Source organism: Mesitornis unicolor, unplaced genomic scaffold, assembly GCF_000695765.1.
Source record: "Mesitornis unicolor isolate BGI_N332 unplaced genomic scaffold, ASM69576v1 scaffold29307, whole genome shotgun sequence".
NCBI lineage: Eukaryota > Metazoa > Chordata > Aves > Mesitornithiformes > Mesitornithidae > Mesitornis > Mesitornis unicolor.
In genome coordinates this window covers 6,732-32,736 of record NW_010196237.1, presented here as the reverse complement: position 1 = coordinate 32,736, position 26,005 = coordinate 6,732, and the positions used below count along the sequence as shown (strand labels likewise).

Here is a 26,005-nt window from a genome sequence, read left to right as displayed (position 1 = left end):
GCTATGGCGAGCAGGAGCTGGACGCCAACTCCGCCCTTATGGAGTTGGACAAAGGTGAGACCGCGCGGGCTCCGATTTGTGGGCGACCTGGGAAAGCGGGCGTGTGTCCACTGCAGCTGCCTTTGGCTCCCGCTCCCTGCCCGCCTCCGCGCTGTGGGGGGAGGCCTTGTACCGCCCTGCGGCTCTCAGCTGCTGGGAGCTCTGTTTTGTACCGTTTTGTCTGGAGCGAGCGTGGATGGAGGGTCTGATTCTGGCGGAGCATCGATTTCGCCCAGAATGTGTTGGTTTTTTTTTGTTTAGGCCTCAGGTCTGGCAAACTCGGGGAGCAGTGTGAAGCCGTCGTTCGTTTTCCAAGGCTCTTCCAGAAATATCCTTTCCCTATTCTTATTAATTCAGCTTTTCTAAAGCTAGCTGATGTCTTCAGAGTGGGGTGAGTATCATCAGTCGGTTTCTGTCCAGTCAAATCTCCCATCCATAGTAACGTACTGTGTCTTGGACTGGTGTCACACTGGAGCCTGGGCAGCTGTGGAGTTTTTCTGTTTGCCTGGTAATGCCACTGTGGTACCTACTCGACTGAGGACAAGCTGTGCTTGACTGAAGCTTGCTTTTCCCTTCTTTGGTGGGCTTAAGGGGCTGTGAGTGATCAGTGACACAGTTCCTTTCTATCTGTCCTGATTTGAGAATTGCTAACTGACTGGTTTAAGTTCACTGGTGTAAATTCCACTTCATAAGCGTGTTCAGACTCATAGTTAATAAATAGATGAGTGATCGCATGTGCAAATTCCGTCTCTAAGGAACATTAACAACAAAGCCCAAAGCATAGATTTTCCAAGTGCCTGATGCCTAAATGATGCATGGGATAGAATTGGAGCTGCTTTGTAATACCTTACAAAGTTATCTGTTGCTGTTCTGGTATCTTCACTGTTTGCTTCAGTAAGGAAAAGAAATTCATTCATACCTGGCAATGACAATTAGATGTTTCTGTCTTAGTCTTGGACATGCTTTTCTAGCAGAATTAGATCCGTAAGTGTGCACAAAATGGGCATCTGTATGTACTCCTCACTAGTGTCAACAGGTTCACTTCCCTGGAATTGGGCCTAAATTTGACACTACCTGTACTAGAATATAAAACGGTAGTGTGTTAATAGTCTCTTTTTAACTATATCAGTCTACTTAAATATGTGATTTCCAAAGCACAGACATTTGCTTGTTTTATTTAACTCTCAGAAGCTTTTTTTTAAAAGTCATTTAATGTTTAAAGTGTTTGAATTTTTATTGTTAAACAGCATGATAAAAAAATGTGTGTGTCTTTTAATAGAAACAACTTCCTTAGGCTGTGTGTGCTGAAAGTTACTCAGCAGAGTGAGAAGCACTTGGAGAAGATCTTAAATGTCGATGAGTTTGTGAAAAGAGTTTTCTCAGTAATTCATAGCAATGATCCAGTTGCTCGAGCTATTACACTTCGGTATGTATTTCATAAATAAACCTAATTCACTTGAAATCTCTACCTAGTTATTAGTGTGCTAGGCTGGGATAACAAAATCTGCAACTACCATGGGTGAAGCATAGGAGGTGTCTTCTATATTGGCCATAGAGTTAAAAGCAAAGACATCTGTCTTAAAGGGGATCTGTCTTAAATAAGGATCTGTAATTGGAGAACAAAGTTATTAACCATTTATGATGGTAAGAATTGTGTGGATGGTGTTTGCAACACTGAAAGAGAAGAAAAATACAACTCTTGTATGCATAAGTTAAATGTCTGTAGCTGTATGCAACATATGATATATTGTATGCGACATATTTAGACCAATATAAAAAAGGAAAGTACTTCCCTATGTGTGAAAATATCTTTTGTTAACTTATAGATAAAACTTATTTATGTGAATCTTGTTACACTTACACTTACACCTCTTTCATTTATTGTTGTGCTAGACGTTTACTGCTTGTTGTTCTCTGATGATAACTTCAAAGGGAATGCCCTTGTATTGTTGCTTTGGCCTTCCTAGGTATCAAATGGAGGGAAAAAATTAAATTAAGCTATCTTTATCTCACTGTCCTGCTGTTTTGATGTCTATGTCTCTAACGCTACCCAACATGACCATCTTAACTGTTTCTTCAATCTTTTATGCAAATGAAGAGAGCAGTCATATTTTTCCTTTTGTATTTTCTGTCTGTCCATCTAGAACTGTTACCAACTTCACTGTTGAAAGTTGAGAGGCATTAACAGGGGTTTGATTAGCTTGTATGTCCATTTCTTTCTTTCTTTTGATTTTTTTTTTAATTTAATACTTTTATGCTTTAGTGTTTCAGAAACGTGGGTACAATATATCTGTGTTATTGTAGTTCTACTTCAGTATTCTACTGTAAGATTAGACTTGTTGACTGGGATTGAGGGCTATCTTGACATACTGCTAAAAGTTCCAGGAATCTGCTCAGTTTGCAAAAATACTTAGATGATGTATCAATTCAAAGGATGCATAAATTGAAAGGTGAAAACATCTGTTAGTTCAGCAGTATGAAAATCTTCCGTTGATTTGTTTTTGTCCTCCTTAGGTAGTGTCAGTAAGAAAAAACACTGGAAAAAAGATCTGCCAAAAAAAATTGTCTGGGCAGGAATTTTACTGCTAGACAACTGTGTAAATACTTGCATGGGACTCTTTCTGAAATTACCTTCAGTGCAAATCCTGTGTTCATTCTTCTTATACTTAGCATAACCCAATTAAGTCTGAAGAGTATCGTTAGGATATTAGCAAAAGTATAGATACTTTGATTGGTTCCCTTTTTGGCAGTTATGCAAAAGGTATTGCACTACTACCAATAATAACCTGATCTCGGAGCAGCAAATGGTTTTAGGAACAAATGATGAAAGTCAGATGTTTGCTTGCTTGATGATGATAACACAAAGTTTCTAGAAATGTTGCTTTCTTAGCATGTGGTTAACATTTATGACTGTTCAGACATGTGTCACTTCTTTATTTCTGCAGTCTTAATTGAGAGGAGGGTAGAAACAGTTCTCTAGAGGCTTTTTTTTTCCCCCTAAATACCACACTTCTGATTTAAATACTATGATTTGTACTTCATGTATGTCTGAAATAGCCATTAAATCTGCTGTATTAATATCAGGACTTGAACATAGAAGCATCTCAAGTATGCTCAATATTCCTAGTGCTGTAGTGCACTCTTAATTTTATAAGAATTCTTGGTAAGTTTATCACTGTGCCCATTTCAAGCTAAAATACATTTAATTTTTATTAAACCATTAACATAACATGACAAAATTTATTACCTTTTAATTATATGCTTACTTTTAGGATTTGTTTCTGTAATAGATATGAAAGAGCACATATTTATATTAAAAAATGAGTCTTTTTAACAGTCCTTTTGTTTGTTTTTTTCATCTTGCATTTCTTCGTGATCACTGTTTTTCATGATCTTGCTGTGATTTGTTTCTGTAGGATGTTGGGCAGCATGGCATCTATTATTCCAGAAAGGAAGAATGCACATCACAGTATTCGTCAGAGTTTGGATTCCCATGATAATGTGGAAGTTGAAGCTGCTATATTTGCTGCTGCCAATTTTTCTGCACAATCAAAGTAAGATGTAATTTTTTTTGGCTTTTTCTATTACAGAGAATGGAAACTTGATTGACACTGACATTCACAAAGCTTAGTATTTTCTTCTGTAGTGTTAGCTGTGTCATTTATAGCAAAACATTTAACTATGTGCAATAATAGCATTGTAAAATCTGAATGCAAGTTTAACAGAAATCTTTTTCTTTTGTTTTCTAAAATATTAATGGAAAGCTCATAAAGATGGGAATGTAAAGTGAAATAGCAGCTTTAGACAAGGATTATTTTACAGAAGTTATATTAGGCAACTAAATGTAGTGCTGCTTGTCACTTTGACACATTTTTGAAAGATGCCATTTTATCATTTGATCATGTCCATGTGCAGGGGTTCTAAAATTACTTAAGTCTTGTCAGCCACCCTTTCGTAAAGGTTTTTATTTTTACGATGCAATGTTCGGTAGTTCTGTTGATTTTTACTTCTAATTATTTCTTTATTCTGTATTTCACTTGGTACTTCCTTATCTCTACAGGGATTTTGCTGCAGGAATATGTAATAAGATCAGTGAGATGATTCAAGGTACATATGCATATTGAATGATAAAGGGAAAAGCTCTTAATTTCTTTGATAATTCTTTGTTATCCATATGTAAATACTGGATATTGGAATGCTGTTGCTCTTATTCTCAAATGATTCAATTTTTAAAATTAAATTAGCTAACCAATCATCCAATGTCTGGCTCATGTGTCCACTTAACATCTAAGTTCTCAAAACACCCATTTGGTAAAAAATAAAATATCATCTATAGGACAGTGAGTAAACTTACTTGGACTGTGGCAGGTTGCCTCAGATGAGTGAATATGCTACCTGCAATGAAGCAAGGATGCAGCTTTCTCAAAGAACTGTGAAAGTGCTTGATACTGCTGTGGGTATGCTGCTAGCTTGTAGATGAGTTACTGGAAGCTAATGCAAGTGTCTGTGCAATCTGCATCCAGCAGTGCAGACATAAGGCATGCCTCAGGACTGCCAAAAGCTGGTACAAAGGACTGACACTCTGCCTCTGTCTCTCTTCCTTGTTGCAGGTTTAGCCACACCTGTGGACTTGAAGTTGAAGTTAATCCCTATTCTACAGCACATGCATCACGATGCGAGCCTGGCCTCCAGCTCCCGGCAGCTGCTTCAGCAGTTGGTGACATCGTATCCCTCTACCAAGATGGTCATTGTTACTCTGCACACCTTTACTCTGCTGGCTGCTTCTTCTTTGGTTGACATTCCTAAACAGGTAGTTCTTCCTAATTAATTCCTTCCATTTAAAGTACAAAGTACTTTAAAAAAGGCGCTCACTGACTTTTTCTGAAAAGATTTCATCTTGCCTGTAGAATCTAGGCTTCACTTTTCACTGCTGTTTATTCTATTGGGTCGTGAGTGTGTCTTTTGCCTTCCTTGCATGCAAGCAAATGAATATTTTAATAGCGTAGAGTGCATTTAAAAAAACATTTTTTGAAGATCTGAGGAATTTGAATGTGTTGCTGTAATGTAGAACTATAAACCAAGTTGTGGGAAAGCAATGATAGAAAACTACAATGCTTTTATGTTCTGATAACGTGCTTTGTGGATATGATTTATGTAGCTGGTCTGAACACAGTGACATTTGAGATTCATCTAACTAATCCTTGTAAAGTAGTCATGAAAATCTATTTGCTTTCTTTCAGTCCTGTACAGCTATGGAAGGCTGGTGTCTGTTACTGTTAGACTAATAGCATTGATCTGTCTGAAACTTCTTTTTGGCACGGCTGATTTCTGTATTTCAGAGGGTGCTTTTGATAGTACAAAATCAAAGCTAACCACAACAACATTAGAACATTTGTGCTTTGTCTTTTTATGGCAGTAAGCATGGTGCTTTAGGCTGTATTTCTGCAACACAACAGCCAATGTTGCTTAAAAGTGATGTAGCCAGAGTGGAGATGGAGAGCAGAACCATGATCCATGTGTTCATACTCTTTCATATGCTGGTTATTCAATCTCTGTAGATTTGCAGGAAATGAATACAACAAAGGACATGCAGTTAAGTGTCACTTAGACATAAATGCTTTGGAGGGGGTGGCATGGAGTTGGTTTTGTTTTGATTTTTTGGGGGTTGTTTTTGCCAGCTACTGAGGCATACAAGGTGTGTATGTGTTGCTATCTGTTAACTGCAGATCATGCAGACAACAGAATTAGCATAAGGCAAATTAGTTTTGGCCAAATATGCTCCATATGTCTTCTAAGTACTTTTGAAAACACTTTCCTCTAGTATAATCTCAAATTGTGGATTTACTCTGTTGCAGATCCAGCTTTTGTTGCAGTACTTGAAGAATGACCCCAGGAAGGCTGTGAAGAGGCTTGCAATCCAAGACTTAAAGTTGTTGGCCAACAAGACACCGCATACATGGAGCAGAGAAAATATTCAGGTTTATACATTTTTAAGCTAAAGTTTATTATGTAACTTAGCAATTAGTTGTGGAATTCTTTCCAGAAAAACAAATTGGGAGGTGAAAAAAGGAAGAAAATACATCCATATGTTTAAGTTAGGTTACTCTACCAAGCAGAGTAGTCAAGTATTAATCAACAGTCAAAGTATTGTAGCTGAGGAAAGACATGTGTGTTTTAGTAGGCCTTCTAGGCTTGAAAAACTCATTAAAAAATGGATATGAGAGCTGAATGTTTACATTAATCTTATGATAAATGAGAGTATTAATACAGGCTCAGTAACAGAGTCTTTCTGGCATTTATCAAAGTATATCATCCATCAAGATATACTTGAAAGTACATATGTAATTTTTACTTCATTTCTTAGGATTAGTGGTTCATTTTCAATAGTATCCTTGTGACTCCTGGTATATGAATGAGACCCTAGGTGTTTATACTGCATCTGTGTTATTTGGGGAAACAGTTGCTATATTGTAGATAATATTGCTGCTTTCTTCCAATTGCAGTTGCATATGCACATTTTTCTCCTTGTCTTTCCCTTTTTCTGGTAGAAATGACTACAGAAAATAACTTCAGGTTGGACTAAGAAAGCAAATATTCCAAGAACTTTGACATAGGCTTATAGCTCTACTTTTCTGGGTCTTTTATTAATCTTTAAATTTAAATACTCTTGGAAGCTTCTTTTGCTGTATGCTATTGGAGCATAAGGAAGCTGGGAGGAAAAACTAGGGATTTTTGTTAAAAATCATGTGACAAATAAAGCATGTTTTGCTTTGTCTCCCAGTTCTCAGATAAAATTATTTGGAGTGTGCAGAGGTTTTTATTTTAGTGACCTGCCTTATTCTTCATAGTGGATTAATACCGAAACTTACTTCCTTTTAGGAATTTTAAGGAATTCCTTCAATGGCTTATGGATTCTTTGCAGTCAAATTTCTACTTTATACCAATACGCCTGGTTGGTAGTTGTATCAGTACAAGCAAGAGACATTGGTAACATGGCTTTCATTGTTATGTAGTGTCTCAAAGTAGGTGTCCTGATGGCTGAAATGCATAGGAAAAAGTTCCAATCATGTCAGAACTAAACCAGTGATTGGGTTAGAAAAAAATTGTCTAAATCTTGTTACTGCTTGCTGGATGGCATGCAGAAGTAAGGAGATTTTTTTCTGACTTCTGAATTAGTTAACATTTTGAGCTGGGCAACTCTTCTCCATATATTTAGACAGCTTGATAATGTTTAGACAACACAGACTGGAACAGATCACCCTTTTCTCATGGCAAAACCTGAGGCTTCTACTTTTTTACCAACAAGAATTTCAGTGGTGTTAACTGCTTCAGCATTTTGGGTCTGTCTGTGAGGGCAGATAGGAGGCTTGGTCTTTGAATTGTGAAGATTTCACTGATTTCTAAACATCAGCTTTAGAAGCTGTTGCTGCTGATGCTTAGAGCAGTCCTGCTGACTGGGAAGGTAACAGGCAGACTATAGTCCATCCTGGTAATTCTTTTGTGCTCCTGGCATTCTTCATAGTTACTGTTTCAAATGTGCTCTGTGAATGGTGATTTAATAGCACTGGAGTAAAACATCAGTGTCTTGGGAGGCATCAAGACTCATTTTCAACCCTAATAATTGTATCTGGTTTTTCCTGTTGATGCCACGCTACTCAGTGAATTAGCAAAATACTACATTGGTACAGATTACAAATTTATTTAGAATGTAACCCTTATACCTTATAAGAACGCATGCATGCTTGGTAAGAACACTAATTGGGTTTTTTATTTGTTCTGTGTAACTAATTCTGTGTTGGTTTTTATTCAGTTACTGGATGTTATAATTCAGTTCTGGCACTCTCTCTAAGGCAGAATATACTTACATTTTCCACTTGTTTTATATTTGACTTTCTCTCACATTGACTAAAAAAGCCTCCTAAACCAGTGAATGACTAAATTGTGAACAATGTTGGCATAATGAATCTGAGAACAATGTGAATTTTAAGAGTTATTCCAAACTAAATGTTTGTAAACTAAATAGGCTTGAGGAGATCTGGTAAAAGGCACAGAAGTATGACAAGAGCTCTAATATAAATGAGTTAAAAATAAAACATGCTTTAAGAGCTTATCAAGAAACCTAAACTGTATTCTGTTGGACACCAGGACTGTTAAAAGAAGTGACACTTGAAACTTTGCTCTTCAGAGATGTATACTTATATAAAATCCTAAAGATTGTTATAAGGCAAAATAATTGGTATACCTCTCACTGGAGAACTGTCCTAAAATCTTTTAAAATATTTGATTAATGAGACCTCATAATATTTTTGCCACTGACTTGTAATTAATAAATTATTTCTAATTGGTGCTTCTTAGCATATGAGACCCACTGTCACTTTTCTGAAAAGCCATGTCTTTAGTCTACTAAACCAAATGCTTTGGGACATGACTACTAACTTTTGATTTTAAAATACTATTTTAAAATACTATTTTTTGTTTAAAATAATCTTGATTCTTAAAACTTTTCACCGATAAGTGTAACCAAACATTTGATACAGATAGCTCATGAGACTTCCTTCCTTCTATATATTTTCTTCTGCTAATCTTTAGGCACTCTGTGAATCTGCTCTTCACACTCCTTACGACAGCTTGAAACTGGGCATGCTATCTGTTCTTTCTGTGTTATCAGGGACCATTGCCATTAAACAGTACTTCAGCACTGCTCCAGGTAAGAAAACTACATTAGGTAGTCAACACAGAAATGCTGAAGAATACTATCTACTAATAATCATTTTAATCTAAACACTTTTTGTAGCATATTCTTAAACTATTTTTATTTAACTTCAGAACACAAGCTGAGAATCAGACTGTGTTCTTAGTATGTGAACTTAAAATGGGATACTGTATACCTATGAATAGTTGTGGTCTAAGATTTTGTTCTGGATTTTGTGGGTAATATGCTATATGAAAAGATACTTTTTTTTTTTATCTGTGGGTCTTCAGCTTTTCATAAAATGAAGAAATGTAATATCTCTCAAATGGCTGATCTGCATTCTGCTTAAGGGGCTTTGAAACCATGGATTTGGTTAGCTTTTGAGTAGTATGGAAACTTAATGGTGTGAGAGTGGGATAATGTTTTAGCCTCCCACTCTTATGGGAATGACCTGCTTCAGTACCATGGGAACCTTTCTGCCTTGTGACTATATTCTGGAGAAGTAAACATTTTAAAGTAATTCATGGTATCTTGTTCTTAAAATGGTGATCATACTGTTTTCTTTTTTCTTCGTGAAAGCTGGACTGCCCTAATGAGTCTTTTGAGCCTAACTACATGGGCTGGAGACATGGAGTAAAATAGTACATCCTCTTCAGTCATTCTGGCATGTCTTGATAATTAATATGCTCACCAGCTTTTAGAATCAGATATAGTATTTCTTAAGGCAATATTTATATTGATTCCCTGAAACATCAGCCTTCAGACCCAAATATTTTTTCTCATGTGTGCCTAGCTTGTATATTGTTCAGGAATACAGGGAGAGCCTCTGTGTGTGGAAAGAGAAAGATGTGTCTTCATCCTATCCTTTTAAACATAGGAAATAATAAACTGAACACTATAGGTTTTGTGTTGTTTATGGGTTTTTTTTTGTATTTGTTTGGGTTTTTTCTCCAGAAATGCACTTGAAAAGATCTGTGGTGTAATTATGGACTATACTGTTTCATGTTCTGTTTGCCTTCTTTAGGAACAGCAGCTACAACTGTGAGATCATTTGATTTAGTAAAGCTAGCACAGGAGTGCTGTTACCATAATAACCGTGGCATTGCAGCTCATAGTGTGAAAATTCTGACTAACATATCAGCCTCTTGTCAGGAAAAAGGTAAATGAAAGCAAGGACAATGAAATGCGTCTGTTTAGTCAGGCTTATGCACTTAACATGTATTAACTGGTTTTGTCTGTAAATCTGTTTGATCCCTCATGCTGGTTAGAAATAATGGGGAGTATAATATAGTAGAAAATATTCTGTGTGATTTTGAGTGGTTGGAAAGATTCCAACTAAGATTCATCTTATTTAGAGAATGTTACTGGGCACAGTAAAACTTGTGCTAAGTAAATACTTCTTGCACTTTTGCTGTAAGACTAGTGAAGTGTTTGTCAACCCTTGAAAACCCTTTGCACAAAGTCTGTTGCAAAAGAATAATAGGGCATTTAGAAGTCTTAGTCCAGAGATTTATGCACACCCTACAAATGTAACAGTTGATGTGACAGCTGAATAATTACCTGAGATGTGGAATGGCAGAATTGTTTCTAATCAAAATAAGGTAATGCAGAAGTATTAGGAAGATACTTAACTATCATAACTGCAACATCAGTGCAAGCATTATACCAATTACGGTTAGAAAATGTAACAGGGAACTAACTTACTCTGCTTTTCTTTTCTTAGATCTTCTACCTTTGGAGCAAGATGCAGTTTTTGGCTCAGAATCTCTTCTTATTCTTTGTAGTCAAGATGACAGTCCAGGAGCTCAGGCAACCTTAAAGGTGACATTACTGTTGTCTTCCCTTAGCACAGCTGTAAGTTTTAGTAATAGCTTGTATAGCAGAAAGGCTAGGGTGTACCACATCCTTTCTGGTGGAAGTGTAACCTACTGGAAGAAAACAAAGATTTTTCTATGTTTTGCCCATAGTCAAGAGTTCAGAGCGGTATTGAAACTGAGCACAGCTATACTGCAGCTCCTCTCAGCTCTACAGTAAGTTGATTGTTGCAGAGGCAAAAAAAATGCCTTCCTCTCAAAGGAACAGCTGTAATAAAAAATGAATGTAAACATGGGATGGAGGTATCTCTGGAGGACAAAGAACTTTGGAGAGAACCTGCTTTTTGGAGTTGAGGATGCAATGTACATGGTTACAACACTTTTATAAACTGTTATTTTTATTTTTCTACATCATAAGCTGCTACCAGTAATTTCATCTAGTTATTTACCTGTAAAGCCTGATTTATGATAAGTTTTTGTGCTGTGAGCTCAGGAACAGAGGCTTGGGCTCTTAAAAAGAAAAAATCACATCCTTTGTGTAGTACATAGTTCTGAAAATACCAGACCTTCTCTATTTCTGCAATCATACTTGCAGATAAGTGTGTCTGGCTGTTTTATTTTCAAGTAGAATTATATTTGTTTTAACTGTTGATTGTGTGAATTGCAGATCACATTAACTTGTATGGTGAAGCTCGTCAAGTGCCGTCCTCACCTGAGCCAGTCAGTAGTTGAATCCCTGCTGACGCAGTTGCACAGTGCCCAGGATGCTGCTAGGATTCTGATGTGCCACTGTTTAGCAGCTATTGCCATGCAGTTGCCTGTCTTAGCAGATGGGATGCTAGGAGACCTAATGGACCTCTATAAATTAATTGGACGATCTGCCACAGATAAAAAACAGGAACTCTTGGTAAGGCTTCCTTCTGGTGAATAGCCCTTGATGGATAAAGTCCATATAATCTACTGTGAATTAATTTTATTTAAAAAGGCAGTTAAGACATTTGTTTTATGTCCACTTTCATCTAACAGTCTATAGCCACTGTTTTCAGTTTTGCTTTAACTTTTGACTACATATGTCAGTGCTTAATGTCAGAGTATCTCATACATGAAGCTGAACTATGCAGTGTATTCCATTAGATTTTCCAGCAGATGGCACTGCTTAGACAAACCTAGTTATTGAAATTATTGGGGTGTCTGTGAAATAATGGTTATAGAAAAACAAAATGGCAGTTAGCTCAATTTATGTATGGTACTCTGACACACGTGACTTTTAATATACTGTAAGAGAGAAAGTTGCTTTTATCACATCTATTTGGGAATGAATTGAATTTTATGTAAGAAATTACAAGCTTCCTGTTAATTCATTTGAAGCATTCAAAGTATCTCAGTTAAAAGCCACAGTAAAGATTCTTTAAATGAAAGTGACTTCATCCACAAGAAATACTTGTGTTTCCTTAATTACTTAAAAGATATATGAATGAGAAGTTCCTCAGTTAAAATGTATAATCGTCTATGTAGTTTTGAGTCCAAAATCAAGCAGATAATTTTTGGTACTTCAGGAAACAGAATTGATTTTTTTCTTCTTGCTTTATTTAGTTCCTGAAATATAACCTTCTTTCTCACTCTTCACTCTTTGTAAGGTTTCTCTTGCCACAGTGATATTTGTTTCCAGTCAGAAAGCTTTATCTTCAGAAATCAAAACTGTTATCAAACAGCAGCTTGAGAATGCCTCCAATGGATGGACAGCCTACAGGATAGCCAGGCAGGCTTCCAGAATGGTAAGTGAAAATACGTGGAGGAAAATGGTTTGGTGTGGTTGGAAGCATGCTAGTGATTTTTTTTGAACTGGGAAAAAGTAAGGAAAATGGTAGGACTTGAGTGGAGGAAATGAATGGGAAGCAAAAAAAAAAAAAAAAAAAGAAATAATTTTCCTTCTTAATTCCCTGGAATGCTGATTCAGATATATGCCATTTAGGGCAGTGCTCCCATCAGGATGGTTTTTCACTTGAGAAGGAAGTAATAACCTGATGCTTTCTTGAGCACGTGCTTGATCTGCATTGTCTAGCTCTTCTTTAGAAGGTGATATAGGTCGTCCTGATGTGTACTTCTCTTTCTTCAATGTGAAGAAAGGAAGAAAAAGACTGTTTCCCTTTTCCCTTCAGTAAAGTCACAGCTGAGGTTAGAATTATGTAGAAAGCCTAACACAAGATGCTGGCGTAAAATTAAATCATGTTATTTGTTTCTCATCTTGTTGAATTATCTTGTATAAATACGTACTGTACGCTATACAGGCTAATATTGCCATAAAATAAGAACTTGTACTTTTATTTATTGTTAGGATTATAATAATTAAATTCTTTGAAGAAGTTTCACTATTCCTATTTTTAAAGTTAGAGAGTAGTTCTGGAGATGTTAGTGTTCACTTATTTGTTTTGTAGAAACCCACAGACTTCTTTCGTGTCCCCTCTTAGAAACTTCCTTGTCGTTACAGGGCAACCATGACATGGCCAGAGAGCTGTATCAAAGCCTGCTGACTCAGGTGGCCTCAGAGCACTTCTACTTCTGGCTGAACAGCTTGAAGGAGTTCTCCCATGCAGAGCAGTGTCTGACAGGTTTGCAGGAGGACAACTACAGCTCAGCGCTTTCTTGCATTGCTGAAGCTTTAAAATCCTACCACAAAGGAATAGCGTCACTGACGGTTAGCGCAGATCTTCTACTTTAGTGATGATGTTTCTGTGTACTGCAGCAGGTCTGCTTGCTTTCTGTTCTTAAACATCTGAAAAGTTTTTGAAGATGTCTGACATCTGCCAGAGTTTCTTTGTGAGAGGACTGCAGGGAAGAGCCAGTTGTAACATTGCATCTTCAGAGAGAAGATTCTGTAGCTCAGCTAAGTGTGATTAGCTAGGTTTCTCTTTTTTCTTTTCCCCCCCCTGCCACTTTCTGCCTTGATCAAACCATATGATATGCAACAGATCTTTTTTTAAGATTACAGTACTTTAAATTTTCTACTCTTGGCTGAATAAACACTAGTGTAGTAGTCAAGCCTGGGAATGTATCTAAATTGGCTGCTATCATCTTGAGATATGGAGAAGGATTTCATTGTCTTCCTCCCTCCTGCATAGTTCATGTTGCCTTGTATTTGACAATGTTTTCCTCTGGATTTCAAACAAGGCAACACCAACTTCATAAGAGAAGGGAGGACCATTGAAACTTATCAGATCACCAGAATTCAGACGGTACCTGCTTTTATGCAGATACATTCTGCTTCTTTGAAGTGGTGAGAATGGCAAGAAGCTGCGTGTGATGTCTGTGAATGTAAACAAAAAAAGCATTAATGAACCTTCAGTTCTTACTGTGAAGTTGCTGCTAGCGAAAGACAATCCAGCTTCACACAATACTTTCTTTCATATCTTAGCTTCCCTGAAGAAGTCTTTACATACAGTTTTCTATGTCTTTTGAATGAAGCTGCTGCTTTTTTTTTTTTCCCCAATTACTGGGACTGTGCTGTGATAATTCGCGTAAATAAACTGTGCCTGAATAGGTAGGAAGGACTCTTACACCTTTGTCCTCTAAGAGAAATCTCCATTGTTCCCAAAGTATTTGTCTTTAACTTTTTTGGCTGAGTAAATAAGGCTTTTAATTTTACATTTCAAGATTTCTCTAACATCTAGAAGATGTTTGGGGGGGGGACCCTCATCTAATCAGATGTTAATATTTAATACTGGCAGGAATATAATGTACTTGAATAGGTCGTTCTGTGATTCAGTAATTTAATTAGCCTTTCCTTAGAGTTTGTGTTTCTCAGTGGAGGGATTCCTGTACTCATCTCCTCTGCTGACTTCACTTCCTGCATGTTGCACATAGGTATTTGTCATTTAGACAGTTGTTCTGTCACCTGATGACTCCTCCCCACCAAGGGAACGGAATCAGGAATAGGAAGAGAGACCTGTGGGTTGAAATAGAAACAGATTTTATTAAACAATAAGAAAAACCACTATTAATAACAGTATTAATATAAAGTACGCAGAGTTATACTCAGCTGATACAGTGGGGAAGTAGACATCAGGAGTAGAATGGCACATGAGCCCCTCTTGGGATGTCAGCTGTTGAAGGAGGAGAGGTGTCCCTGGCAAACGCCCCAGCTGATCGTGAGAATGATGTTAAGGGTACAGAATAATTTTTATTGGTCAGCTTGGCTCAACTGCCCTGAGTTTCTGTTCCTCCCAGCTTCTACACCTGTTTATCTCAAGACTGCTGAAGACCTTGATCATCACATACCAGTGCTGGCCAAAAACTAATATGAAATGTCTTATCAGCTTGTTCCCACTGAAAACGAGTGTGGAAGTCTTGTTAGCAATGCAGTTTTCCTGAATAGAAAACTAATTCTAAGATTATATCCCAGGACACTATTGCACCCATAAAAGCACTTCCTTGTGGGTTATTTTGGTCCAGAGGAGTAAGTGAATTTGGAGCTAGAGAAGAGGAAACTGGGGTTTTTTTACTGACTGTTGCTGACTTGTTGCATTGCTCTGGACAAATTGCTAACCATGCTTGAGTGTATCAGCTGTAAAAGGAGCCACTCGCTGCTTGCAACTACATCAAAGGGGAGCGAAGTGCCATAAAGTGCATGATAGTTTTACTGCTGAAGACTTCCACTGTCTCTTCCCTCTGACTTCAGCTTTACTGTTGCTGCTGTTTCAGCACAGAGTATGACTCAACACTGTTGGTACCACAGACCATTAGTGCATATGATGAACCCTGTGTAGCTGTCCACTTTGTAGCTGGAAGACACTGTGCCAGTAAATTTGTTGCAGATGTTCAGTCAGTCCATCTTGGCTATGATGAAATATTCAGTGTCTGATCTTGTCAGAAAATTTCTCAATACCTTTTTGATACACACGCAGCTGTCTGTCTCATGTTTTGCTGTACGCAAAATGCTCTCTCATGTGAGTTAGTCCACTTGAGGAGAAAAGTCCCATTACTTTATGGGTGAGAGATGCTGGGGAGAGTGCGGGGCTTGTTGCAGAGCGCATCAGCCACGGTCTCCATTTTTCTCACTGTGTACTTACTTGTATAGTTACCAAAAGTTTTGAATAGGACCTTCTCTTTCTGACACAGAGCATGCATCTCATTGGAAGCATTGTTCTTATTTTTCACTGCTGGTAGTCTAGAGAAGATGCAGAACTTGAACAAAGCACTAATATAACCATTGGTTAAGTAGTACTAACTCAAAATGTTGATAAGAAGTGGTGTTTTTTTAATAACTTGGCTGAGCCAAAAAACTTTGTCATTTTCAAAAAAGAATTGTAGCTTTTTTATTGCCCATGGTTATATGGGTAACAGATAAGGTAAATTGCAGTATTAATGAGACAAGCTTGTATTTCCATTTACAAGAATCAAATACAACTTGTGTTACTAAAAAGTATCTTTTTTTCTGTTATAAGTACTGGTACTTTACTCTATAAAAGCATGTAGTCTCTATGGAGTAATTACAGTGCAGTGAGATCTCTTCCACAGTTTCTGAAACCACCTTTGCAGAATAAACTGAACAATTTCTATTCAAAGGGGATTTTTTTTTATGCCCTTGGAGAAGAGAAAGCAAAGTGGTAGATAAGAGGGGTTGAATAGCTCAAGTGATGAAATAGTAATATTTCTTTGGTTAACATCTAGCTCAGTAGTTTTGAGTGGCTGCAGCTGGCTGATGTTTCCTCACTTTGGTAAATAGTGGGGCAGATATCAAATGATGTGATGTTTTGTGAGAAACTAGTTTGCTGTTTTCTTGCTGGCAAATAAATATTTCTTAGTAAGGTTTTGGGATGGGTCATAACATCTTGCTTCCAGAAGAGACCTTTTCTGTTGAGGAATAAGAAGCACTGGGGAAGACATGCATGAGTTTAACATACATCTCTTTTCTGAGTAAGAGAAAGTCCCGGTGCTTTGTTTCACAGATGAGGTCTTTCCCCCTAAAGAACTGTACTCTTCTCAAAAAAAAAAAAATCCAACAGTGTAAGAAAAATAAGTAGTGGATTTTTGTCTTAACCAGTATCAGATCTGCAGCTCACACCCTCCTGGATGTCCTAAGCTGTCACAGATGCTTTTACAAGTCAATTAAGCTCATAGGATGCGAAGTTTCACAAAGCATATTTTCTAAATACTAGCATCATGTCTACCCTCCTGGAGTTCTGTTATTTACTGTTCTTGATTGTCACTGAACTGTCTCTACCTTCATCAACTGCAGGGTTCAGTGCCTTTGTAATGTTCCTGGCCATTTCACAGTTCTAAATAAAAAAAAAATCAAAGGCTATTATCTCTTGCTGCAGGTAACTTTAACTGATTCTTTCTCTGTTGGCTGATGCAGAGAATCACTTTTTCAGTACTTTGTGTTTCTGTTTGCCCTTCAATTCAGTGTGCTGGTTCTTATGGTGAGGACGTTCTGGACTAATGTCATTTGGAGCCTAATGGCTTGGCCTTGGAAAAAGAGGAAATGGGTCTCCTAATAGCATTGTAACAGCTTAAGTCACATTTGTTACAAGGGTGATACACTTGAAATATGGCTTAGTAATTACCAGATTTCTGTGTCGTTTATATTCAGTATGATTTAAATTGAGCAAATCTGTGAAGTAGTTTTTAAAAAGCAGCTTTTAGAATTGAACTGAAGGGTTCAGTTGTCTGATGAGACAGTTCAGTGACATTGCAAAGTTATTTTATCATGTTTGCTTTTGACCTAGATTGCCGACATTCCTATTACTGTGTTTCAGGCTGCTAGCACTCCACTTAATCCTCTGAGCTTTCAGTGTGGATTTGTGAAACTCAGAATTGACCTTCTGCAAGCTTTTTCTCAACTTATTTGTACCTGCAACAGCCTAAAAACAAGTCCACCACCAGCTATTGCCACAACAATTGCTATGACATCAGGAAACGATCTCCAAAGGTGTGGGCGCATCTCTAACCAGGCACGTGTTCTTTTTCTGCTCTCGTGGGGTTACTTTTATGATTCTGGTATGAATTTTGCTCCTCAGCAAACATATCCGATGAAAGAAATTAAAAGTGATAGTGAAAAATTTTTTGCTAAATAGTGGGCCTTGGTTTTCACCTGTGGCTATAAACATGTCTGTAGCAGGCCATGTTTTGAAGTCAAGCATGTAGGTATGTATGCTTTCTCATACATTCACATGAATGGCTTCTGAGGATGTGCATGTAGTAAGCCACTCAGTATGCTCACATTTGCAGCAAGACCTTTCATACCGCGTTTGAAACACCTCAGACATTGTGATTACACTAAGGAAGAATGCGAACGTTAGGGTCACACTACAACTCCTTTTGGAGAGTGGTGGCAACTGACTTCATACCGTACAGAACACCAAGTCAGTCTGCTTCTAAAATGTATGTAGTCTGCAAGAAGAAATCATTGGGTAGTCTTTGAAAGACAGGAGTTTGATTTTCCAGTAGGGGATGAGGGAGATTGTTGTTTAGGCTTTTTTTGTTTAACCCAAGGAGGGTATGTTGGTGCTGTATTACAGGAGAAATATCTGTTTAAGGTGTGGATGATAGTCTGTTACTTTGATTATTATTTTTTTTAACGTGTGAAGAAGCAAGAACTTCATATATTTTGCCAGAGTATGTTGTCTTATTCCTTCAGTGTTGTATGTTATAGTGTAGTGGTTTTCTGGATGTTTGGGGTTTTGTTTGTTTTGCTTTGCTTTATTTTTTTTTTTCTTGACTAGTAACATTGTCTCTGTAGATGAAACACTCAATGGAGGAATTCCGAAACCTGGCTACACGGTATGGAGATCTGTATCAGTCATCTTTTGATGCAGACTCAGCAACTCTAAGGAATGTAGAACTGTATCCTTTTAAAATCTTAAGTTAGTAACTTAAAAATTATGTACCAATTGCTTAAAACCTACTTGGAAATAAACATTACTATACTATCGTTTGGAATTACTTTATGAACAAGTAACGACACAAATTGTAACAGCATAAAACTTGGGATTTTCGCAGTTCTTGCTCTGTTTACTAAAGGAGTAATGACTGTAGAATTACTTCACAAAAGTAAGAGAAACGTGGAAAAATGCCAGTAAATATACTCCATGTCTTGTTTTAGGTGTCAACTTTGTAAGTCTTTTAACTCCTTAGTATTAATATCAGACAACAGCAGAGCTGCCTGTTGATTTCCCATTCAATAGAAGCTCTGATTTTGGATCCAGAATCTGCAAGGTAGGTTTGATAGTCAACTCTCTACTCCTTTGCTATCTGCTTCTAAATCCTTGGGGCTTTAAGCCTAGGAATTCAAAGAATGTTCAGAAGGTTTCTCAGTAGACCTTTCTGGTTCTGCTCTGAGCATGCTCGAAGACCTGTTGCTGCTGTGCTGTACCTAGCAGACTAGAGACTGTGTTTCAGGTTCTGCATTTTATACTGATTTTCCTCTTGAGAGCAGTGCACTGGAATTGTCTTCATTATAGACTTGCATTAACACAAAATGAACTTTTAATCTCTTCTTTAGCCACCTATTTTAACTTGTCATTCTGTTAGCTCCTATACCTACTGTTTGCACTTATCAGCGCACATTAGCTTCCTTCAGAGTGCTGAAAATAGACACATTAAATTAGTTTGAACTTCTAATGTAGATCTGTCACCACTGGCTTTTTTTAACAGAGAACTTATACCCACTAGAAAATCGTGTTGAAGTTCCTATGAATTGAATCACTCTTAAACTCCTAGACTGAGATTAAATGAAAGATAATGTGGATAAACATCTTTCAACAGTTGGTTTTTATAAATGTGAACATTCTAAGCGGCTGTCCTCATTATGAATTAAGTATTCCATAGAAGATGTATTAATCATACTTGTAAAAAGTATGAAGCTGTGGACTTCAAAACGATAGGTGTCTAGGAGACAGAGTTGCATTCAAAGCATGATATTATAAAATTCCAGATTTAACTCTGACTGGCATTCATGCTTTTCCTTGAGTTATGAGACTTTAAAAGACATAAACACTGCAATCTTAAATAAAAGCCAGGGGAATTAAACACTACAGGCTTAAATTAAAGCTAAGAGAATTAAGCATGCTGAGTCTGTTAGACCTGTAACTGCTTCAAGTGAGAGAGGGGGACAAAGTATAAGCTGTAGTTAAGAAAGGGTTTAAATATAAAGAACAAATCTTATAGTGGAAAAAGAATAAAGAAACAGAGTAAACAGTTATTAATGGATTTTGAATTTTTAGAGGATGGTCATTGGGCCTGTTTGGGAATGAGCCTCCCAGATTACGATGAGGAAAGTGTGTTAGACACAATGAAAGGTTTTATTTTTCTTTTTGTTAGTTTCCAGGAATATAGCTCAAATGGAACAGCACATGTTGAAAGTGAATATGAAAGAAGAATGATGTCTGTATTTAATCATGTACTGGAAGAAGTGGAATCCCTCAACAGGAAGTATGCTCCTGTGTCTTACTTGGCAAGTAACCGTTTTTAAACGTATATTCTGTAGACAAAGGTTCCATGAACTTGGCGGCAACTCATATCTGTGGCGGTCAAGAAACTGAAGAGCACGCTTGGTTAATTAAAAACCTCTTACTGGCGCAAATGGTCTCTACGGGGACTCGCTAATTCAAAAATACCTTACTGGTCAGCTTAAAAATAGTGCTTTTAAAATTCTGATACTAAGAATATAGCAGATGCTGATAAGATACCTAAAAGTAGCATCAAGGCTCTGTCAGATCTCTTGCCACACTTGCATTCAAATACTGAAGCGCATTCTCTTTGTTCATGCTGTTGTCATGGAGAAATTCTTCCCCTGCCACGCTGGGTGCTGCAAGGTCCAGCGCTAGCCTGGCTTCAGTAGCTGAGCTCTTGGCAGAGCTGTGTTTTGCAAGTCTAGTGTTTCTCTTATCAGTGCAGGTCATCAGAGAACACAATGAAAAGTGTGCTGAATGCAAACAGTGAGCTGATAACATACTCTTTTTACAGGACTAGTATGGTTTCCTCTTTTATTGTTAGTGAACATCATAAAGCTGAAGTGGGTGTTGTTGCTTTGGTTTTAAATTTGACAGTGCTTACTGATTCCAAATAGAATATAAGAATGAGTTGTGTAAGACGTTACAAAGGTAAACCCTATAAATTTAGCTGTCACTGGCTCTCAGTGCAGCTCGGTGACTTCAGTGATGCTGCCTTTGCTCATTTGAGTCAAAGTGTGAAAGGAAGAGTAGACAAGAGGTTTAAAACTTAAATTATTGCACTACATTAAGTTTTGGTTAGATGCTGGTCCTGTTTGCTTGGAGAGGAATTGTTTATTTGACAGTTTGTGTGAGAGTTTTCTGTACGAGTGTTTCAAGCAGATCCTGCTCTGCTGGCTCTTAACCCTAGGAGTGAAATTATTTGGATTTTTCTTTTTTATGGCCTCCTTGTTCTTGCCAGAGTAGAATACCTCCTTCATAAAGGGCTGAACATAAACAGAGAGGCTAAATGTAGTTGCTGTTACCCTATGACTATGTCAATATATTTCTAGACTTATAGTGGATATTACTGCAGTTTCAGTACCTCAAGTGCATGTCTTTTTCCTATGCTATGAATGATTTTTTTTTTCTCTCTCAGTTGTTTTGACTCTGTTTCTTACAGCATACGGCTTGTCTGTGCAATGCTGTCATTGCATTGTTGAAGGTGCCCCTTTCATTTCAAAGGTACTTTTTTCAAAAGCTGCAGTCTACAAGTATTAAGGTAAGTACTATTCAAATGTGGCCTAAAATTTCTCTTTATAAAAAGTCTTTACTTCATGAGAAGAGCCTTACTGAAGGCACAAAGCTTCAGCATTTTTAGTGAAGATACTTAACTGCAAGTAGCATCTGGGTTCATCTGCTAGAAGTAACTTGAGTATAATGTACATATGATCATTAAGAACCACTAGGCTGTGACTTAGGCAAGTGAGACTCAGTTATTTGATTGCAAAGCCTTAATGATAAAATCTAACTGGAATTTTTGTTGACTGAGTCTGCAAGGCTAAATAATGTTCTAGTCCGTGGAATGCAACTTTTATAGATTTGTGTTGTTTTTCCTTTAAACAGCAACATTTACTATCTTGGAAAAAAAATTGTAGTATTTATCAACTGACTAAGAATGGGTATATGTGACCTTCAGTGGTCTTTTTTTTTTTCCCCTCATTTATTCTTATTGCATTTTACTGGTTTGTTCAGCTTAATATACTTACTTGTGGCTCTTTTGTAGAAGACTTCTTCTGCTTCTTTTGAAGAAGTCCAATTAATGAAACTGATTTAAAGACCACGGCTGGTATTGATGATGATGATGCTTATTAATTATCATAGTAATAAGTCTGTTTCTGTTTGCTCTTTTCCCTAGCAAACTCTTCTGTGAAAATTTTTCTGATTCATCCTTGAATTGTTTGTTTTTCTGGAGGCATAACATTACATTTTTGATGGTGTTCTTGTGTTTCAGCTGGCTCTGTCCCCATCTCCAAGGAATCCAGCAGAACCTATTGCAGTACAGAACAATCAGCAATTGGCTCTGAAGGTGGAAGGAGTGGTTCAGCATGGATCTAAACCAGGCCTTTTCCGTAAAATTCAGTCAGTCTGTCTAAATGTCTCTTCAGTGCTGCAGAGCAAATCTGGACAAGACTATAAGGTATGAGAGAGACTAGAGTCCTAAGCTTCCTTGCTGTGTTTTCCTGCTCTTCTGTTTGGCTCTAGTTAGCAGAATTTTCAGGTAGGAATGAATGGGTCCTTCTGTAATCCCTTCACTCTTGATAGTTGACATTCAAGCACTTGTGGGAGCCAGACACAGTGTGTGGAAGGGATCTGGGATTTTTAAGTCTGCTGTATGCTGACACCTTTTTAGTAACAGCTTTTCTTCCAAACAAAAGAGGTTTTGTGATGCTCAGAACAAGTCATTGGGAATCTGCTTGTGTCGTGGTTTAGGGCTGGGCCGGCCACTAAATCCTGGACAGACGCTCTCTGTTAACCCCTCTCCCCTCCCCAGAAGGGAAGAGAAAAGAGAATAAGGGAGAGAGACTTTACGGGTTGGAAAATAAACTAACAGATTTAATGAAACAATAATACTAATACTACAGAATAATATTGTAAATATGAAAATAATGAAGTATATACAAATAAGTACAAATATATATACAAAACCAATATAAAATCCTCCCCCCACCCTTCCCCCCCAATGACGAATATGTCATCAGAGGCTCTGCAGAGCCGGGCACTGGAAAAGTTCCAGACCAAACTCAGCAGCAGGTGGGAGCAGGATGCAGGACACACAAATCAGGATCAGCGGCAGACGAACGAGCAGGATTCTGCTCAGGCCTCGGCCTCTGCAGGATCGAGACGGACGGAAGGGTCGAGATGGAAGGAACGGTGGAAAACAAGGCAAAAGGGCGGAAAAAAGAAAATAAACAGCGGAGACCCTCGTGATCTCTCGGTTTTATACCGAGTATGACGTATGTGGGATGGAATACCTCGTTGGTCCGTTTTGGGTCTCCTTCTCCCCCCGTAGGCACAGACACAGCACCCAGGATGAGACAACTGACCTTGAGCATATCTTCTAGCAGCACTGTTTGGGAAAACATGCTGCCAGTTTTCAGCAAGTTCAGTCACTTAAAAGAGACTGAGCTGAAAAGTAAAATCACTAAATAGAAAATTAGTTCTATTTAGGTCAAACCAGGACAGCTTGAGATCAGGAAAACTCAACCTAGCTCTATATCCTATGAAACTCCGAAGGGAAAAAAGGCAGGAGTAGACTATTCTCTACCTCACAGCCTCTAGAACTTAAAAAACCCCCACACCCTTAAATGAGGATTGTATATGGAAATCAGGAGGACAGGCTGTCCAAACTAAACAGCACCTGAGGAGATGCGTATTAAATTCAAGTCAGCAGTTTTATCGAAGATTGCATGTCTGAAGTTCAAGTTCTGCTGGTGTGTGTTGTTTAGTGAAAGGCCTGTTTTGGTGGGTTTGGGGCTTTGTGTTTTTTTATTTAGATTGTTTTGAGAGGAGAAAGAAAATAATCGGTTGCTTCTAAAAGAGCAGGACTAGGAAGTGTGTAATGTTTGTCTGACTTGTTTTACTCTGGAAAAATGCAATTTCGGAGACACAAAGACTTGTTAGCTACCTTGCTTCTGCTAATAGATACAAAAATAACTCATTCATCGATGGAAAAAGCATGTCAGGCTGGCTTATACATGCACATGCATCAGTTTAGGAAAATTGAGGACAAAGGTTTTTTTCTTATTTTCTCTCCTTCAAACAGAGAGCAGAAAACTTATTTTAACAGGCTTATATAAAATAGCATTTTAACCTTCCATGTGTTCTCAGATTCCTATTGACAACATGACCAATGAAATGGAGCAGAGGGTGGAACCACACAACGACTACTTCAGCACTCAGTTTCTGTTAAACTTTGTGATACTTGGCACCCACAACATCACAGTAGAGTCCTCTGTAATAGATTCAAATGGTATTGTCTGGAAAACTGGGCCTAAAACAACTATTTTTGTTAAATCTCTGGAGGATCCGTACTCCCAGCAGGTTCGTCTTCAACAACAGCAAGGACAGCCTCCATCACAGCAGCAACAGCAAAGAACAGCGTACTCACGGTTTTAATTCCCAGAAGTTACTCTATCCCGGTCAATGGTATTACAGTTTTTCTTGGACACTCTTTTTTGAAAGACCTACAGTTTTAACCTTCTCTAAATTTGAACTTGATTCAGCAGAGGCAACTCTGTCAGTTTTGGAGTTGTGCTTTTAATATAACAACTTCTACCTGATCGCTTCACTTCTATTTACAAACCTGCTGCAGCAGGTTCCACAAACTTTGACACTAGGGGACACCAAGAGCTCCTTGACTATACTTCCTGTACTTTTTTTTTTTTTTTTGAAGAAGGTTCTTATGTTAGGCTCACAGGACATCAGTAAACACTGTGAGGGACTTGGCAGGAATATCCAGAGGTTGGTTTTTTTCTGACATTGCAATAGCAACTTCCAGTATTTGGCTGGTGTATGTGCATTATTACAGTTCATCAGCACTAGTTAATGCATGCATGTGAAAGGAAAAAAAAATAATTGTGGCTCACTTCTCATACCCAGTCATTGTAGAGGAAGGAGACTGCTTGAGGGGTTGCTTTCTAGAGAGTCTTACAAAAGGTAGAGTTTTACAGGTGGGACCAATAACTGTTTCTCAGATGATATTAAAAAGATTGCTATGTTGTTTGTAAATCTTCATGTATCTATTTTGGAAGTCTTTGGTTTTGTTCGATTTTTTTTGTTGTTTGTTTGTTTGCCCTTTCAAGAGGGAAGCTAAAACAAATGACAACTTGCAAGTTAATGGCTTTGTTTTTTAAAAAGAGATTTTATATACCAAAGCTTTGTAATCTTGTGTACTCTTTGACCAATTTAGTAATATTTAAATGTTACTTTTCCAGAGTAACTTGAAGGACAATTTTGCCAATACTAGAAATCGATTCAGAATAACTTTGGAAATATGCTGCTTCATACATAGTTTTCATGCTTTCTTTGAGATGTTAAAGGCTGAACTCTGCCTGTGTCTGGACTCTCAGGCAATAGATCACATAACACGTCCTTCACCTGGTCCTCATAAATAATCTCTGCTTATCACTCTGCAGGAAGGTAGGACCTACTGGAATGAGTTGGAGGAAGGATGGCACTTATTACCAACTTCAGTTTGTAAATGGTTTAATCCCTCTCATTGAGTAGAAATTTTTGTTGTTATTTTCTCAGTAAATTCCTAAGATACTGTTATTTCTTTAAGTTGATTTCAGTGTAGAAGCTGAGCTCTGTAGAGCTTACAGATCCTTCTTGTTTTATATGAAGAGAATATGATAATGAATTGTTATAAGCCTAAATTTCTTTTGCATAGCTGGGTGAAGAATTGTTTTAGCTGTGTTTTCCTGTAATAGTTGCTTAAGAAATCAACTTTCTTCCTCTTGGCTTGAGACAAAAAAAAAAAGACATGATCATGGTAGATTTCATAATGTCTTGGTCAGGCTGCAACCCGAAGCAGCAGAGATAATTGGGATGCAAGATGGAAATAGAAGACTCACAAAAATGGTGAAAAATTCACCAGCACCCTTCTTAAGTCTGATTTTTATTTTGTGCAGGAGACAAACTACCACTGCCCTTCAAGCTGGCTGAGAGAAGTGGTGGTTTCTGTCCCCACTTCTATGGTTGTGTGCATAGTTGGGGGGTTTTTTGTGTGTGTGTGTGTGTGTGTGTGTGTGTATACATACAGCTATGTATGCAGACATGCATACATGTACCTATAGCTGCATATAGTTACATGGTCCAGAAAGAGATTATTTCACTCAGTGTTGTGCATGCAGTCTGTCCCATTGAAGCTCTGAACTGCTTGTGGTTGGTTGGGTTTTTTCATTGAAGTTGTAGATCAGTGTCTTAACCACAAAACCCTCCTTATTGTAATGCTAAAAAAAAGACTTAAG

General features: G+C 37.7%; 1 protein-coding gene across 1 annotated transcript; it reads left to right on the top strand.

Annotated features, from left to right (window-relative positions):
- Nucleotides 1–5: 5 nt before the first annotated feature.
- Nucleotides 6–24,169, top strand: INTS7 (integrator complex subunit 7; the record flags this gene model as incomplete). Its single annotated transcript, XM_010188411.1, has 20 exons — nt 6–54; nt 301–430; nt 1,319–1,465; nt 3,456–3,593; nt 4,100–4,146; nt 4,650–4,849; nt 5,895–6,017; nt 8,629–8,746; nt 9,756–9,890; nt 10,455–10,552; nt 11,213–11,452; nt 12,183–12,320; nt 13,034–13,240; nt 17,301–17,495; nt 18,284–18,387; nt 18,691–18,759; nt 19,864–19,996; nt 21,157–21,255; nt 21,988–22,173; nt 23,865–24,169. Coding segments are annotated over 20 exons (2,844 nt in total), but the record flags the coding sequence as incomplete, so codon positions are not given.
- Nucleotides 24,170–26,005: the final 1,836 nt, after the last annotated feature.